At 51.7% G+C, this 17,039-nt stretch overlaps 1 protein-coding gene across 2 annotated transcripts in view; it reads right to left on the bottom strand.

The window, feature by feature from the left end:
* The window catches only part of LOC101933973 (arf-GAP with SH3 domain, ANK repeat and PH domain-containing protein 2-like), a 102,560-nt gene extending 87,739 nt beyond the window's left edge, over window positions 1-14,821 (bottom strand). Inside the window, exon 1 of one of the 2 annotated variants that reach the window (XM_065565611.1) lies at window positions 14,583-14,821. In XM_065565611.1, coding sequence (XP_065421683.1) covers window positions 14,583-14,720 — 138 coding nt within the window. In that variant the 5' untranslated portion in view covers window positions 14,721-14,821. The remainder of the gene's footprint in view (window positions 1-14,582) is intronic. The other variant, XM_065565612.1, reaches the window with a different exon arrangement.
* Between the last annotated feature and the right edge of the window lie 2,218 nt (window positions 14,822-17,039).

Here is a 17,039-nt window from a genome sequence, read left to right on the forward strand (position 1 = left end):
AATTTTGATAAGTGCAAAGTAATGCATATTGGAAAACATGATCCCAACTATTCACACAAAATGATGGAATCTAAATTAGCTGTTGCCACTCAAGAAAGAGATCTTGGAGTCATTGTGGATAGTTCTCTGAAAACATCTGCTCAATGTGCAGTGACAGTCAAAAAAGCTAACCAGATGTTAGAAACCATAAGGAAAGGGATAGATAAGAAAACAGAACATATGCCACGATATGAATCTATGGTACACACACACACACACACCTTGAAGACTGCATGCAGATGTGGTTGCCCCATCTCAAAAGAGATATTAGAATTGAGAAAAGTACAGAGAAGGGCAACAAGAAGAGTATGGAACAGCTTCCATCTGAGGAGAGATTAGAAAGACTGGGATTGTTCTTCTTAGAAGAGAGACAACTGAGGGGGGATTTGACAGAGGTCTATAAAATCAGGAATGGTGTGGAGAAAGTGTTATTTACCCCTTCACATAATACACAAACTGGGGAGGGTGTCACCTAATAAAATTAATAGGCAGCAAGTTTAAAGTAATATAAAGAAAGTACTTCATATGAAACAGTCAACCTGTGGAACTTGTTGCCAGGGGATGTTGTGAAGGCCAAAAGTATAACTGGGTTAAAAAGAAAGAATGAGATAGCCCTTGATGGACTATTAGCCAAGCTGGTCAGGGATGCAACCTTATGCTCTGGGTGTCCCTAGACCTCTGAGTGCCAGAAGCTGGGACTGGATGACAGGGGATGGATCACTTGAGAACTATGCTGTTCTGTTCACTCCCTCTGATGCATCTGGCAACAGCCACTGTCAGAAGACAGGATACTGGGCTCCATGGACCATTGGTCTGACCCAGTATGGCCATTCTTATGAGCTGCAGTATTCTCACAGGGTGGGGTCCTGCTCTGTGAAGCCACGAGACCCAAACCACAACACTGGCACCATCTCACAGACCCTCCTCCAATGCCCTTGTTTGTACCAACGACTCCTGGGGCTACTTGCCATTACCCTTGGTTCCAGAGAAGTTGTCTCCCTTGATACTTTGGAGAACATGCCCTCAATGCCAAGGTAGAAAGTGTTGGGAGATTCTGGCTTTGTCAGATCACTTATGCCTGGCTCAGACTCAGCCTTCAGATTCCTAGATATTAAGGCCAGAAGGGACCATTGTGATCATCTAGTCTGACCTCCAGAGCACAGGCCAGAGAACCTCCCCCTAGAGCATACATTGTAGAGAGCCATCCCATGGTAGATTACTCCAGTAATTAATCACCCCACGGTTCAAAATTTGCACCTTATTTTAAATGGTCAAACTTCACTTTCCAGCCCCTGGATTTTGTTCTGCTTTATCTGCTGGATTAAAGAGCTATCAGAATTGTGCCTGGGTAGGTACTGCTAGATCCTGGTCAAGTTTCCGCTTAACTTTCTCTTCAAGAAGCTAGACAGATTGAGCTCCTTACGTATCTCACTGTAAGCCAGGGTTTCTGGACCCTAAATCATTCTTGTAGCTCTTCTCTTCAACTATACCAGTTTTTCAATATCCTGTTTAAAGTGTGGACACCAGAACTGGATGCTGTATCCATGAACTGTCTGACCATCACTCTGTATAGAGATAACATCACCTCCCAACTCCCACTCAATATTCCTGCGTTTATACAGCCAAGGATCACATTTGCCGTCTGATACAAAGTGTCACACAGGGAGCTCATGTTTGGTTGTTTTCTGCCATGACTGCTAAATCCTTTTCAGAATACAGACTCCAGCTTGTAAGTGCAGCCAGCATTCTTTGTTCCTAGATATACCTACAGCTAAATGCAAGTTCGTAACACACGTTGTTTTGAGTTCTATACGCAGATACCCAGTATGACCTTGGGCAAGCCACTTCCCTCTGTCTGCCTCGGTTTCCCTCCACTTGTAAAACAGGGACTATGATACTGACCTATCTACATAAGGGTTGCGCTTGTAAAGCGCTCAGGTGGACTATGTTTTTTTTATACAGCTAAGTGTAAATGTATACATCTGGGAACGAAAAACATAGGCCATACTTACAGGATGGGGAACTCTTTCAGAGTCACTGCTTCCCAGGATAGAGTTTTGGGGGTTGAGGTGGATAATCAGCTGAACATGCATTCCCAGTGAGACACTGGCCAAAAGGGCTAATGAAATCCTGGGATGTCTAAAGAGGGGAGTCTCAAGTAGTAGTGTAGTGAGGTTATTTTACTTCTGAATTTGGCGCTGCTGCAACTGTTGCTGGAATGTTGGGTCCAGTTCTGGTGCCCACAGTTCAAGAAGGATGTTGAAAAATTGGAGGGGGTTCAGAGAAGAGCCTGAGAATTATTAAAGAATTAGAAAACCTGCTAGACTAAATAGGTTGAGCTCTTTGAGTCTAACAACGAGAAGGTTAAGGAGTGACTTGATTACGCTCTATCAGTACCTAGATGGAGAGCAAGTATTTAATAATGGGCTCTTCAATCTAGCAGAGAAAGGTATAACACCATCCCAATGGCTGGAAGCTGAAGCTAGTCAAATTCAGACTGGAAATAAGATGTAATTTGTTGACAGTGAGAGTAATTAACCATTGGACTAATTTACCAAGGATTGTGGTAGATTCTCTATCACTGACATTTTTAAATCCAGATTGGACGTTTTTCTACAAGATGTGCTCTAGGAATTATTCTGGGGCTGTTCTCTGACCTGTGTTATACAGGAGGTCAGACGAGATCAGTGGTTCTCAAACGTTTGAACTGGTGACCCCTTTCACATGGCAAGCCTCTGAGTGTGACCCTCCCTTATAAATTAAAGACACTTTTTTGTATATTTAGCACCATTATAAATGCTGGAGGCAAAGCGGGGTCTGGGGTGGAGGTTGACAGCTCATGACCCCCCCATGTAATAACCTCATGACCCCCTGAGGGGTCCTGACCCCCCCAGTTTGAGAACCCCTGGACTAGATGATCACAGTGGGCCCTTCTGGCCTTGGAATCTATGAATCTGGAGAGTGGATGTTATTTTAATAATTTATGCTCCATGTCAAGCACCATCTCCGCAATTCCCCTCCCCCCCCATCAGCTCTGACCTTCTCACCATTGTATTTCAATTTTTATATGTGCTCCAGAGTGCAAGATGCACATATAAAAATGCACATTTCCATTAAGCCCAATGGCCACATTATTGAGCCTTTCCACCCTGGCACCGAGGAGCCTCCAGCAAAACCAGGAAAGACTAGCTAGTGGTCTCCTTCCTGACCTTTCTAAGGTAAAAACAAGCTGTAAAAATCATGTTAAAGCAAAAACCAACACTTCCAGGCCCCTCCTTATGTACAGGGCCGGCTCTAGGTTTTGTGCCATCCCAAGGAAAAAAAATTTTGCCTGTCCCAGCCCTGGGCTCCTCGCCGCACCCCTCTGCTGCCCCAGCCCTGGACTTTCCCCACCCAACCCCCCTGCTGTCCCAGCTCTGGGCTCCCTCATTCCCCCCCACCATTGCTCCCCACACACACCTCCTGCTGCCCCAGCCCTGGGCTCTCTCTCCCACTCCCCCACCTGCACCCTCCTTCCGTTGCAGCCCTGGGTCACTGGTAACTCGCTCCCACGGCAGGTCATTCAGCAGGAATTTTAGATGTGCACAGAACACAGACAGGATTGGTTCCCATATGGTTACAGAACTGCAGTAAAGTGGAACAATTTTCAGCTTGTGTGATTGGAGGATATCTGGATGCATATTATAAGACTGTCCTACATAAATGAGGAAAAGTTGAGGTGCCTTTATTATTCTTTTCTTCCACTCTTTCTTTCTATGGGGAATTTGCCAATGCAATATCACTCTTCCTTTTAAACAAGCAAACAAACAAAAAGGCAATGGCTGTTGAAAATACCAATTCCAGTCCTAATAACCACTGGGATGCATTTCTTGCTCAATTTTATCTTACTTTTTCTACAGCAAGTTACAGTGGATCAGTATATTTGATTTGGGAAAAATGAAGTAACAGCTGCCCAAACTGAGCTTGAGCACTCCTGAATTTTGAGATTTTGAGGTGTTCAAATCTGGAAGGCAGGTGCTGGGGGGGGGGGAGAGGGGGCTGTGGCTCCGCAGGGGAGCACGGCCGCATGTATGCAGCAGTATGCCTGGCGCTGCGCAGAGCCAGAGATGTTGGTCTGAGTGGCACGGTAAGGGGGCTGGGGAGTTGGATGGGGCAGAGGTTTGGGGGGGCAGTCAGGGACAGGGAGAAGGGGGGTTAGATGAGTTAGGGATTCGGGGGGGCAGTCAGGGGACAGGCAGCAGTTGGATAGGCATGGGAGTCCCAGGGGTTTGTCAGGGGACAGGTAGGGGGTGGGGTCCTGGGGGGAAGTTGGGGGGGGGGGTCTCAGGAGGAGGCAGTTGGGGACAAGGACCAGTGGGGCTTAGCTAGGGGGTGGGGTCCTGGGGGGCAGTTAGGGGCAGGGGTCCCGGGAGGGTGTGATCAGGGGACAGGGTGCAGGGGGGGTTGGATGGGTTGGGGTTTCTGTGGGGGGCAGTCGGAGGGGGTGGATGGTGGCAGCGTGGGGCTACCCTCCCACCCTGTAGAGTGTCCTGTTTTTTTAATGTTAAAGTATGGTATCCCTACTCACAGTGCAGTTCTCCATTCATAGCAAGCTGCAGCATGAGGTCTCAGCTACCTCACTCCCTCCCCCTCTTTCCTGTTGGTAGTGGCCAAAGAAATGCTGGGAAATGTAGTTCTTTCCATGCTCCAGGGCTGGCTGTATAGGCAGGGTGCTAACCAAGGAACTACAGCTCCCAGGGCCCCCTGTTGGTTCTCAGCTCCCATGCTGGATCCCTGCCGCCCCTGCAAATGGGCTGCCCCAAGCATGTGCTTGCTTTGCTGGTGCCTAGAGCCGCCCCTGCTTAGGTACCATAAAGCAGCACAAAGGGGCACAACTCCACTGGTTTTCTAGTTACCTTTTATTCCTTAATGTCTGCAGAGACCTAGGCCTGGACTCAGTAGTAAACAACATTTTCCATAACCACAATTTCCTGATGTAGCAGCTCTGTTTTAAATGAGAGATTCTGGCTTTGGAGAGAGATATAAGTAGTGACGGTTGAGAATGAAGCAACACAAGGAAATTGCACCATGTCCTGTGTTAGTCAGCAAGATCAATACCACGGGAAAAGGGCAAGGAGACTGATGTGAGAATGAACTCAAGGGAGATTGTAGTGGTGCAGGTGGCCCACTCCAGCAGGGGGTGGGGCAGAAGCAGCCAGGGAGACTGTAGAAACCTCCAGCTAATTACAGCCAGGCTTGTTAGGAGCCAGATAGGAGGCAGCTGCTGGGGCAGCCCAGATATAAGGAGGGGATTCTCTCGCCGACCAGCAAGGGAGGAGGACTGGCTCCCAGGGATAGTACCTGAGCTAGAGCAGTGCTGGGCAGGCTTAGGTGAGCAGAGAGTGAGCTCTGGCCTGTTACCTGCTAGGCTGCAGGCCCCTGCCAGAAAGGGCCAAGAAGGTGCAAGGGCCAAAGGGAGGTGGCCCAGGGACAATAGGCAGACAAGGGGAGAGAAGGAAAGCAGAGAGGCTGCTGCTAGAGGGTCCCTGGGTCTGGACCCAGGGTGGGGGGCTGGGTTTCCCCCTGTCCTCCTTGCACTGCACCTGGCTGCAGAGGTGTGTGGCCAATACAGACTGCAACTTGCCCCTGAAGTGAGGGGCTAAACTTTGGGTTGTGGTTGGCCCCTGCAGTGGGTGCAAGCCAAAGGATGGCCGTGACCCCCAGAAGGGGGGTGAGAAAGCAGTAGCGAGCACTTCTGGAGGGTAGTGTCCTGAAGAGGGCACTGCTGAGCGGGGAGCAACGTGGGTCCCAAACCAGCAGAGCAGACAATGGGTGAGACACCATATGCAGAGGGCACTCCCCAGCTGAAAAGAGCTAAGTCCTGGAGCAACCAGTGGGTGGTGAGTCCTGCAACCCGTTACACTATGTCACATCCCTATTCACATGCAAAAAACTACCTCTGCCCTCTCTGATCCCTGCCCTGCAGAGTCCCTCAGTGAGGTACCTGTTCCTTATCCCAAACAGCAGCAAGTGTTCCTTGAATCAGTGGCGCTCCACAGAGCACTGTGAGGGGCCACTGGACAGGATGAGGAGGGGGGGATAGCTCAGTGGTTTGAGCATTGGCCTGCTAAACCCAGGGTTGTGAGTTCAATCCTTGAGGGGGCCATTTAGGGATCTGGGGCAAAACTCTGTCTGGGGATTGGTCCTGCTTTGAGCAGGGGCTTGGACTAGATGACCTCCTGAGGTCTCTTCCAACTCTGATAGCACTCATAGAATCCTAGGATATTTGGAGCTGTGCTGGGCACAGATATTGGTAGATTTGATTAATAGATTCCAAGGCCAGAATGGATCATTGTGATCATCTAGTCTGACCTTTGGTATAACACAGGCCAAGGCTCTTCCCATAATAATTCTTAGAGCAGCTCTTGTAGAAAAACATCCAATCTTGACTGAAAAATTGTCATTGCTGGAGAATCCACCATGACCTTTGGTAAATAGTTCCAGTGGTTAATTACTCATCTTTAAAAATGTATGCCTTTGTGTCAAAGTGGGGATTTTCTTAACATTTTGTATGACTACTGTGTGCCTCAGTTTCCCCTATGTGCTGTATGTTTACCTAGGGAAAGGTGGTTTAATATCTGTAGAGACACGGAGGACCAGGTATGATTATCGCCTGGCTGCTTGGGCCCAGACAACGGCTGGATACTTTGTAACCTAGGCAACTGATGGCCAAGGGGTCCCACCTCTGCAAGAAGCCAGCCAGTTGTAATGTGTTAGAGAACAAAGAGTTGAGGTGGAGGCCAGGTTTTTGCCTAGGAAAGATGACAATGGCAGAGAAGGAGCAAATGGGCATGACTGAGGATGGGTTGCTGGAAACCGGATACTCTCCTGGTTTGGGTCTCTGGGGGGGAGCCAGGGCTCTGGGCCTGCCCAAGATGTACTTAGCACAGAAACCAGAAAGTTGCAGCTAACAAAGAACTGTTCTATGCTGTGTTCCAGATGATTAATAAACCCTTCTGTTTTACGAGGCTGGCTGAGAGTCACTGCTGACTGTGGAAGTTGGGGTCCCAGGAGGCCCTGAAGCCAAAGAGGCTTACTCTTGTGGGGGAGGGGCTCATGGGAACTACAACACTTTGATGGTGAAATGGATAAGTATCATTCCTAGGTTTGTCAATGAATTGTTGTAGAAAGCTGCAATTTGTTTTCTGTTTGTTTTTCATGAGAAATAAGTTATGCTTTTGAGTGACACTATTCTGGCACAGCATTAGTCTAAGTTGACCTTAGACAGCTGTACTCTAAGGACTGGTGTATTAGGGGTTAATTTCCTGTTGCTCAGCAACACCCCCTTAATCATGCTGACATTGATCAAAAGTTGCAACTGCTTACTTTTCTTTGGTTACAATCAGCCCTATTAGTCAGGAAATTGTTGGGAAGGATGTGGTGTGATTATATTACCATAATATTGTTTCATCTTCCTTCTATTTAATTAATGCTACTTTCAGATGTTACTTTAGAATTATTATCAAGGAATCTGTTCAGAGAACTTTGAAACATCAGCTCTTAAACCAGGAAGAGAACAAACCTTCCAGAAGGAATACAGGCAAGAGCAACTAATATGCCCACCACAGACTCTGAAAGCTGCCAAAGCAGGACTCAAACTCACCATGCATTGGGGGGGAAGTGGGAGTGCTCAGGGTGAATAGGCAGAGCATAGCACCTTGAGCCACCCACTCACTCTAATATTAGGCTGTCAAACACTCTGGCTTGCAGCAGAGGCTCAGTCCTGCTGCACATGTGTCAATAGTTGTCACATTGTAGAGCCAACATTTACAGTAAATAGCATCCGTTACCCACTGGCCCTTTGGGGAATCTCTGAGATAAATCACAAGTGGGTGATGTGAGTCTGAGGAGGATCAGAGCTATCCTCTGAGCGCTAAGTGTGCACAAAAAATAATACAAACAGTAAAATATTGATGACATTTTGGGTGGAGTATCTTGAGAACCCCTGGCTCAAACAACCTCCAACCTCCCCTCAGCGGGCACAGCAAATTTCAAGGCAATCTATCCAAGTGTAAGCAGAGTCAGAATGAGTTCTACCCTGACATCTGGCGGTGAGTTGTGGAAAAGGACTTCAGGGGCTGATCTCGTTTGCATGGGCACACCCACCCCGCCTGGCATGAAGGGACTGCTTGCCCAAATGGTCACTTTGTCTGCTGTGGGACCCCTAGTCTCTTTGTTACTGGGGCAGGAGTAATAAGTTGTTATCCTGATTATGGAATCAGGGACAGTAGAACTGTACTTGGCATTTTATGATGGAGGGACTCGCCCTCAACTAAGTAGTACTTGCTAGGCAAGGGAAATGGGTTCCAAAGGCCAGTGAACTGAGAGAGGCTGGGGACAGGTATGCATACCCAGAAGTGTGGGCCCTAAACACCACTTCGACCCCTCCTCTCTCCACTGTGTAATAGAGCAGTTTTGATGGTGAAATCACTGGCTTGGGCAAGTGGTTCTGAGTGTGCTGGCACTGGGCCCCCCTCCTACACACAGCTGAGAGCTGTGTTAAGTGTGGAGGGGGCCTGAAGACACATTGGTGAGCGGCTAGCCACATGGCTGGTGGAGAGGAGCGGCTTGCCGGACAGTAAAGACTGTAGCAGAACACCAGAGAGGTGTGGGGCAATCAGCCATCGACCCAAGCAGCGGAGCATGTAAGCTGCCCCTCATACCTTCTCCACTTCTACCCAGGCTGGGAGGTAAACTTTGAAGATGAGCTTCTGAACTCTGGGGGCTGCACGGACCAAGGACAGAAACTGTGGGTGGGGTGACTGTTGGGTTGCTGGACTTAAGACCCTGAGGGGAAAAGGACACTGCCAAACTTACTTGGAGGTGGGTCTTTTGCTCATGGTTTGTGTTATGAATCCTGTTTGTGATGTTTCCCCAACATAATGCCACAATGTTTCCCTCCTTTATTAAAAGGCTTTTGCTACACTCACTCTGTGCTTGCAAGAGGGGAATATTGCCTCTTCGAGGCACCCGGGGGGTGGTATGTAATTGTCCCAGGTCACTGGGTGGGGGCTCGAGCTGGTTTTGCATGTTTATTGAAACAGAACCCCTAGATGCTGAACCTGGCACTCGTTGCTGCCAACTCCTGACAGGCAGAAAGGTTACATAAGCGTATGGGTTTCAGAGCACCAAGGCTATGTCTTAACTCTACAGTAAACTCCCATAAGTCATTTCCTCTTGAGTTAGCCTAGCTCGAGTGAGAGCAGTCTCACTGCCCAATACCACGGGAGCTGTACAGAATGGTTGCATTCGCTGCTGCTGCTGCTGCATTGTGTGTAAACCCTGGTCTACACTACAAACTACATCGCTCAGGAGGGTGCAAAACACCCCAACTGACACAGTTGTACTGACCGAACTCTCAATGTGAAGAGCACTATGTGTGTGGGAGGGCTTCTCCTGTTGACACATCTACCGCCTCTTGGGGAGGTGGAGTACCAGTGCCAATGGGCGAAGCTCTCCTGTCAGCATAGGCAGCAACTTCACTAAGCGTTAGGCACAGCTGCCCTGGTGCAACTGAGGCGCTGCAGTGCTGTAAGTGTAGTCAAGGCCTAACTCAGACTCTAGCCTATGGCCCTGGACAGGCCAGCCAAGTCCAGTTACCAGCCCCACCATGCTCAAGTTACGTGTTTTGCATGTGTGTGACCAGTACTCAAGCTAGGGGCAACACTTGACTTGCAGCAAAAAGAAGAGAGGCAAACAGAGGGAGTTTTCCTAGGGGGAAAGCCCACACAGGGTTTTGCCTTTCAGGCTTCTGCGAGCAGTAGTTACAGCATCTGAAGAGACTCTTGATACATTACAAGGCTGGAAATATGGATAGTGAAGTATGAGCTGTCGTGACCTGCATGGGATGTGCCATCTTTGTCCTTGTCCTGGAGCTTAGAAGTGACTTTGGCTGTACAAAGTGCAAGCTGGTCCCCATATTGGAAGAAAAGGTTAAAGGACTAGAGACCCAAGTAATGACCCTGCATGCACTGCATCAGAGAAAATGTAGACTTCCTGGATAGCTGTCAGGATTTGGTACTGCGGGCACAACATGCCGAAGAATTGGAGAGGGCAGTGCAGGGGGGGACTGAAGAAGAAAGTTAGCAGCATGTGACCTCCAGAAGAAGGAGGAGGAGAACCAATATACCCCAGCACAGATAGAAGTAAACAACTGCTTTTAGGCTCTCTGCACAGGTACTACTGATGAGAATGCCTTGGAAGAGTCATCTGAGGAAGGAGTCAGAAGGAGACCCCGTTGACCGGAAGCCATGGGATGCATTGTCCTAGGCATAGGAGTTCCACGACCACCACTCCCAAGAGGAGGAGAAGGGTGGTGGTGGTCGGGGATTCCCTCCTAAGGGAGACATTCATCTATCTGCCACCCAGACAGGGAATCCCAAAAAGTGTGTGCTGCTTGCCTGGAGTTAGAATTCAGGATGTGACAGAGTCTTTCAAGACTCATCAAGCCCTTGGACCACTGCTCCTTCCTACTTATTCACATGGGCACCAGCAATACTGCCAAGAATGACCTTGAGCGGATCACTGCAGATTACATGGCTTTAGGGTTGCCAGGCATCCGCTTTACGACCGGAACGCCTGGTCAAAAAGGGACCCTGGCTGCTCCAGACAGTACCGCTGACTGGGCTACTAAAAGTCCAGTCAGCGGTGTAGCGGGGCTAAGGTAGGCTCCCTGCCTGCCCTGGCTCCATGTGGGTCCCAGAAGTGGCCAGCGTATCCCTGCGGCCCCTGGGTGCAGACGCTATCAGGGAAGCTTCACACACTGCCCCCATACTGAGCGCCGGCTCCACAGCTGCCAATGGAAGCTGCAGGGGGGCACCTATGGGCGCAGGCACCGCACAGAGCCACCTGGCCACCCCTGTGCCTAGGAGCTGGACATGCTGGATGCTTCTGGGACCCACGCAGCGCCAGGGCAGGCAGGGAGCCTGCCTTAGTCTCATTGTGCTGTGGACTGGGAGCCTCCTGAGGTTGAGGCTGCCTGCCTGGCTGGAGCCCACATCCTGAACCTCCTCCCACACCCCAACCCCCTGCCCCAGGTCAGAACCTCCTCCTGGAGCCCACACTCCCTCCTCCACCCCAACTCCCTGCCCCAGCCCTGAGCTCCCTCCTGCACCCCAAACCCCTCATCCCCTCTCCCCCCAATCCTTCCCACCCCAGTGAAAGTGTGTGAGGGAGAGTGAGTGGGGACAGGGCCACAGAGAAGGAGCAGGGTGGGGCCTCAGGAAGGGGCAGGGCAAGAGTGTTTAGTTTTCTGCGATTAGAAAGTTGGCAACCCTATATGGCTGTGGGAAGGAGGATAAGAGAGCTTGGGGTGCAAGTGGTGTTCTCATCCATCCTCCCTTTTGAAGGAAAAGGCCCGGATAAGGAGTGTCAAATTGGGGAAGTAAATACATGGCCACGCAGGTGGTGACAATGAGGACTAGAGAGCAAATTGATCAAATCTGCAGGCAACACAAAGCTGGGGGTGGGTGGGTTGCCAACACTTTGGAGGATAGAGCTAAGATTCAGAGGGATCCTGACAAATTGGAGAACTGGGCTTTAGATAACAAAAGTGAAATTCAACAAAGACAAATGTGAGGTGCTACACTTAGGGAAGAAAAACCAAATGCACAAATACAGAATGGGGGAAACTGGCTTGGCAGCAGCACTGCTGAGAAGGATCTGGGAGTTGTGGCTCACAACCTCAACGTGAGTCAGCAAATTCAATTTTGGGTTCCATTAACAAAGGCACAGCATGCAAGTCACAGGAGGTGATAGTACCACTCTACTCAGCACTGATTAGGCCTCAGCTGGAGCATTGTCCAGTTTTGGTCATTAGTGTATAAAAAGGATGAAGAGAAACTGGAAAGAATCCAGAGGCGAGCGACAAAGATGATCAAAGGGATCATCCATATGAGAAGGGAATGCAGCCATATGAGCAAAGGCTGAAGGCTAGTTTGGAAAAGAGGAGATTAAAGGGGGTCATGACGGCTGTCTTCAAATACCTGAAAGGCTGTTATAAACAGATGGAGAAAAGTTGTTGTTTCTTGCAACAGAGGGCAGGACAAGAGGCAATGGGTTCAAACTACAGCACAGCAGATTGAATCTGAGGAAAAACTTCCTAATTGTAAGCAGGAGCGGCGCCAGGGTTTTTGGCCTCCTAGGTGGGGGTCCTTCCGCGCTCCCGGTCGTCGTTGGCAATTCTGCGGCGGGGGGGTCCTTCCGAGTGCCAAGTCTTCGGGGCACTTCGGCAGCGGGTCCTGGAGCGAGTGAAGGATCCACAGCAGAATTGCCACTGAAGACCTGGAGCATGGAAGGACCCCCCTGCCGCCGAATTACCGCCAAGGGCAGCAAAATGCTGCCCCCCAAAATCCTGGTGCCCTAGGCAACTGCCTAGGTCGCCTAAATGAAGCGCCGGCCCTGATTGTAAGAGCAGTCGGACAATGGAACAGATGTCTAGGGAGGTCGTGCAATCTCCTTCCCTGGAGGTTTTCAAAAAGAGGCTGGAGAGCATCTGTCTTGGATGGTTTAGACACAACAAATCCTGCATCTTTGCAGGAAGTTAGACTAGAATTCAGCATTTCTCAAATGCGGCCACCAGTGGCTTTTTCTTGCAGCCACAGCCTCCTGGGCTGTGATTGGATGGGGGGCGGGGAGCAGTGGCTCCTCTCCAAGGGCCATCAGTGGGGGGTGGGCCCTGCCCCCCTCCAGCTACACAAACACTGGAGGCACAAGCAGCTAGTGAATTCCCCACTTTCTCAAGGTGGAAGGAGGCTTTGGCCACAGGGCTTCAGGCTCCATCTACGTGGTAGCAGGCTCTGGTCCCAGGCTCACCACCCAGGCCATCATCCCTGGGTCCTGCGGCTTCCCTGCCCACCTCCTCATCTAGGGTTTAATTTGTGCCAGGGCTTGCCTGGGCTGAGTAAATCTGTGAAAAGTGATATTAACAAATATCACTTTTCACAGCAGCAGACTTACTATCTAGCAAGTTAAAAAAGAAGCAACAACAAAAAGACACGAACATGCAAAGCACCTTATTTGTGTTTCTATTCTGTTTAGGTCCAGTAAAGAATAGACACAAATGTACATTATTTGTATTACTGAGTCAGAAAAAAGTCCTATATAAATAAATGCCAATGATTTGGACATGTATATGCACATATTTGTTTTTTCTAAAGTTAATTAAGTATTTTTGGAAAAATTGTGAGCATGGCCCCCAGCAAGAGTTGGTGGCCACAGAGCCGGTGCTACCATTTAGGCAAACTAGGCGGTTGCCTAGGGCGCCAAGATTTGGGGGTGCTAAAAAGCGGTGCCCCCAATTTTTTTTTTAACAGCATTCCTATGCCCCCTCCCTGAGCACGCGGTCGCCGCTCCACTTCTCCCACCCCACCCCAGGCTTGCAGCGCCAATCAGCTGTTTGGCGCCACAAGCCTGGGAGGGGAGGAGAATTAGAGCAGGGGCGGCGTGCTCGGGGAGGAGATGGAGCAGAGGTGAGCTGGGGTGGGGAGCTGCCGCACGGCTCCTGAGCTGGGGGGGTGGGGAGCTGCCGCAGGGGTGCCGAGCTGCCGCAGGGGTGCCTCAGGGCAGGGGGGGGGGAGCTGCCGCAGGGCTCCCCACCCTAGCTCACCTCTGCTACACCCTCTCCCCGAGCATACAGTCGCTGCTCCACTTCTCCCGCCTCCCAGGCTTGCGGCGCCAATCAGCTGTTTGGCACCGCAAGCCTGGGAGGGAAGGAGAATTAGAGTGGGGGCGGCGGCAGAGCAGAGGTGAGCTGGGGCGGGGAGCTGCCGCACGGCCCTCCGGGGCGCTGCCGCGGGGGGGGGGCGCCTCAGGGTGGAGGGGGGGTGGGGAGCTGCTCCAGGGCTGGGGGGAGCAAGGTGGAAGTTTCACCTAAGGCGCAAAACTTCCTTGCCCTGGGTGGCCACACTCCAAGGCCACTAAAAAATTTGTTGTGAGACCCCCTGGTCTAGATGACCCTTGCAATCCATTTTAACCCTTTTCAGGGTTATAATTCTATGGTTCTACATCTCTGGTGAAGAAAAGCTCTTAGAAAACTGTTAAATAGTAAGTTATAGCCTTTACCATAGTGGTGCATATAACTCCCTGTAATGACTCTGGTCTCATCTTCCTTCAAATTAATGTTTCCCTATATCCAACTTTAATTATATCCATTAGTCTGGGTGGAGTTGGACCCAGGGCAGGCTCCTAAACCTTATTCCACAGTAACTTTCTCAGTGACTCTGTGGGGCCAGGACATTCAGTTTAGGCCTCACAATGGAAAAACTGAATGGGGAAGCAGCAGGCAGGCGCAAGCAGATTGTAGAAGAGGAAGTCAAGGTCTGAAGGGTGGGGAGGTGAGAGATGTCTGGAGACAGCAGCAGACAAAGTGCAGCAATAAGCCGAGCCCTGGCAGACCCCACCAGCTGTTTGTGCTCCAAGACAGGAGAAGGCAGGGAAGCGGGACTTTGTCCACCGCTGCACCCCCTCCCTGGCTCTAGGCTGCAGAACCTCCCCAGCCCCCTCACCTCCTCCAGGCTGCAGATGGTGCCTCGGCACTTGCCCATGTGGCTGGTGAAGGAGGAGGTGGTTGGGGAGCTCAGATCCTCCAGAGTCTGGGAGATGAAGTCTTGGACGGAGATGAGCTCCGGCATCCTGAAGGGCATCTGCAGGGTGCTGCGGGTGGGTGATAAGGTCTGGCCAGCAGGAGCGGAACGTCCGGCTCCAGGAAGGGGAACTGCTGAGAGCACCGCAAGCCTGGGAGGAAGTGGCCAAGGCAGCTGCTTCATGCAGGGAGAGTGACAGACACACAAGAGCAGATATCCTGGCCCAGCCCCACCCAGGAGCTGCCCCCCTGCCCAGCCTAGCCTCACACCAAAACTACCACCCTGCCCTGACACACACCCACCCACCCCCTGGCTGCCCCCACATCCCATCCCTTCCCAGACACATCCCCCACACACAGAGCTACCCCAACACCTCCCATCACACTCCTTCAGAGCTGCCCCCCGATTCTCCATCCCAGACACACATGCAGCCCACCAGCCCCTCCATCTCCTCCCATCACAGACATAACCCCAGGCTGCCCTCCCATCCCATCCCATCCCATCCCAGACACACCCCACCTAGGGTTGCCAACTTTCTATTTGCAGAAAACTGAACACCCTTGCCCCGCCCCTTCTCCAAGGCCCTGTCCCCTGCTCACTCCATCCCCCCTCCCTTCGTCGCTCGCTCTCCCCCACCCTCGCTCACTCACTCATTTTCACCGGGCTGGGGCAGGGGGTTGAGGTATGAGAGGGGGTGAGGGCTCTGGGCTGGGGATGTGGGCTCTGGGGGTGGGGCCAGAAATAAGGGGTTCAGAGTACGGGAAGGGGATCAAGACTGGGCAGGGGGTTGGGGTGTGGGGGAGGGGTGGGTTCTGAGGTGGAGGTTTGGGATGCAGGAGGGGGCTTCAGGCTGGGGCCATGGGGTTCAGAGTGCAGGAAGGGGCTCAGGAGGTTGGGGAACTCAAGGGGGTTTGGGATGCAGGTCCAGGCAGCGCTTACCTCAGGTAGCTCCTGGAAAGCAGTGACTGCTCCCTCCGGCTCCTAGGTGGAGGTGTAACCACATGGCTCAGCATGCTGCCTGTGCCTACAGGTGCCCCCCCCCAGCTCCCATTGGCTGTGGTTCCTGGCCAATGAGAGCTGCTGAGCTGTTGCTGGGGGTGGGGGTAGCATGCAGAGCCCCTGTGGCTGTCCCTCTCCCTAGGAGCCAGAGGGAGATGCCGGCAGCTTTCTGGGAGCTGCGCAGAGCCAGGTAGGGAGCCTGCCTGCGCCACCAACTGGACTTTTAATGGCCCAGTCAGCAGTGCTGACTGGAGCTGCCAGGGTCCCTTTTTGACCAGGCGTTCCTGTCAAAAAGCAGACACCTGGCAACTCTAAACGTGCCCAGACCTGCCCTCTATCCTATCCAAGACACACACACCCTGACCTGCCCACGATCCCAAACATGCCCACACACTGTGGCACTGCCCCCTCCAACCCAGACACCCTGTGATGGGTTGTACTAGGCCCTGAGGGCCCCCTTCTGGAGGCTTGATGGCCCTGCCACACCCTGCCCAAGAAAAGGGCAGTAGAGAGGTCCTCCAAGCTGCCTAGACTGGCTGTGTGGGAAGCAGCCAATCAGGGCCCAGCAGGCTAGTATAAGTAGAGCTGCAGTGCCAGAGCAACTTCAGTTCTTTGCTAGTGGTGGAGGAGTGTGGATGGGTCTGGGCTGGCTGCTGGGACTCCACCCAGACAAAGCCCTGAGGTAAGGGCGAAGATTGTGCTGGAGCCATGGGGAAGTGGCCTGGGGAATTGTAGCTGCATTGCAGCTACATTTAAAGGGACTTGGTGGATGGCTGCTATCTATAGGGTCCCTGGGCTTGGACCTGGAGTAGAAGGCAGGCCTGAGTCCCTGCCACCAGCCACTGGGAAAGTGTCCTGGACTTTGATACACCCTACAAGGGGAACTGAACTCTTCTGAAGAGCTGGGGCTAGAAAGGCCCAGAGAAGTGAAGAGTCTCCAAGGAGAGAACCCTGGGGGACTTGGCCCCACACCAGGGCTGGGACTGCTTAAAGAGCAGGGAAAACTTGAGAGAGCCCAGAAGGGGCTGAGAGACACTTTGGATCAGGGTACTGTGATAGGCCCTCCTGGATTGATTGAAAAGTGAGCTCCAGGACAGGGCTGCAGATCGAAGGACCTTAGAATGTGCTGAAATAGGCCCCCTGTTGGACTTCTACCCTGGAAGTGGTTTGCTTTGCTTTGCTTTTATCACACCGAGTGTGTGAACCTCGGCTGGAGGGCTGAGTTACTGAAGACCCACCACAAACAGGTAGGGAGAGAGAGGGCAGGCACATGCACTCAGCCAGGGGGTGTTTGTGAGAGATGAGTGTGACTCTTACACCCCTGCACCCCCATGGTGGTGAGTGACCCCCGCCTTTGGGGAGGCTAGTCTGCTGGCCCTC

The sequence above is a fragment of the Chrysemys picta genome, chromosome 13 (genome assembly GCF_011386835.1).
Source record: "Chrysemys picta bellii isolate R12L10 chromosome 13, ASM1138683v2, whole genome shotgun sequence".
NCBI classification, from domain to species: domain Eukaryota; kingdom Metazoa; phylum Chordata; order Testudines; family Emydidae; genus Chrysemys; species Chrysemys picta.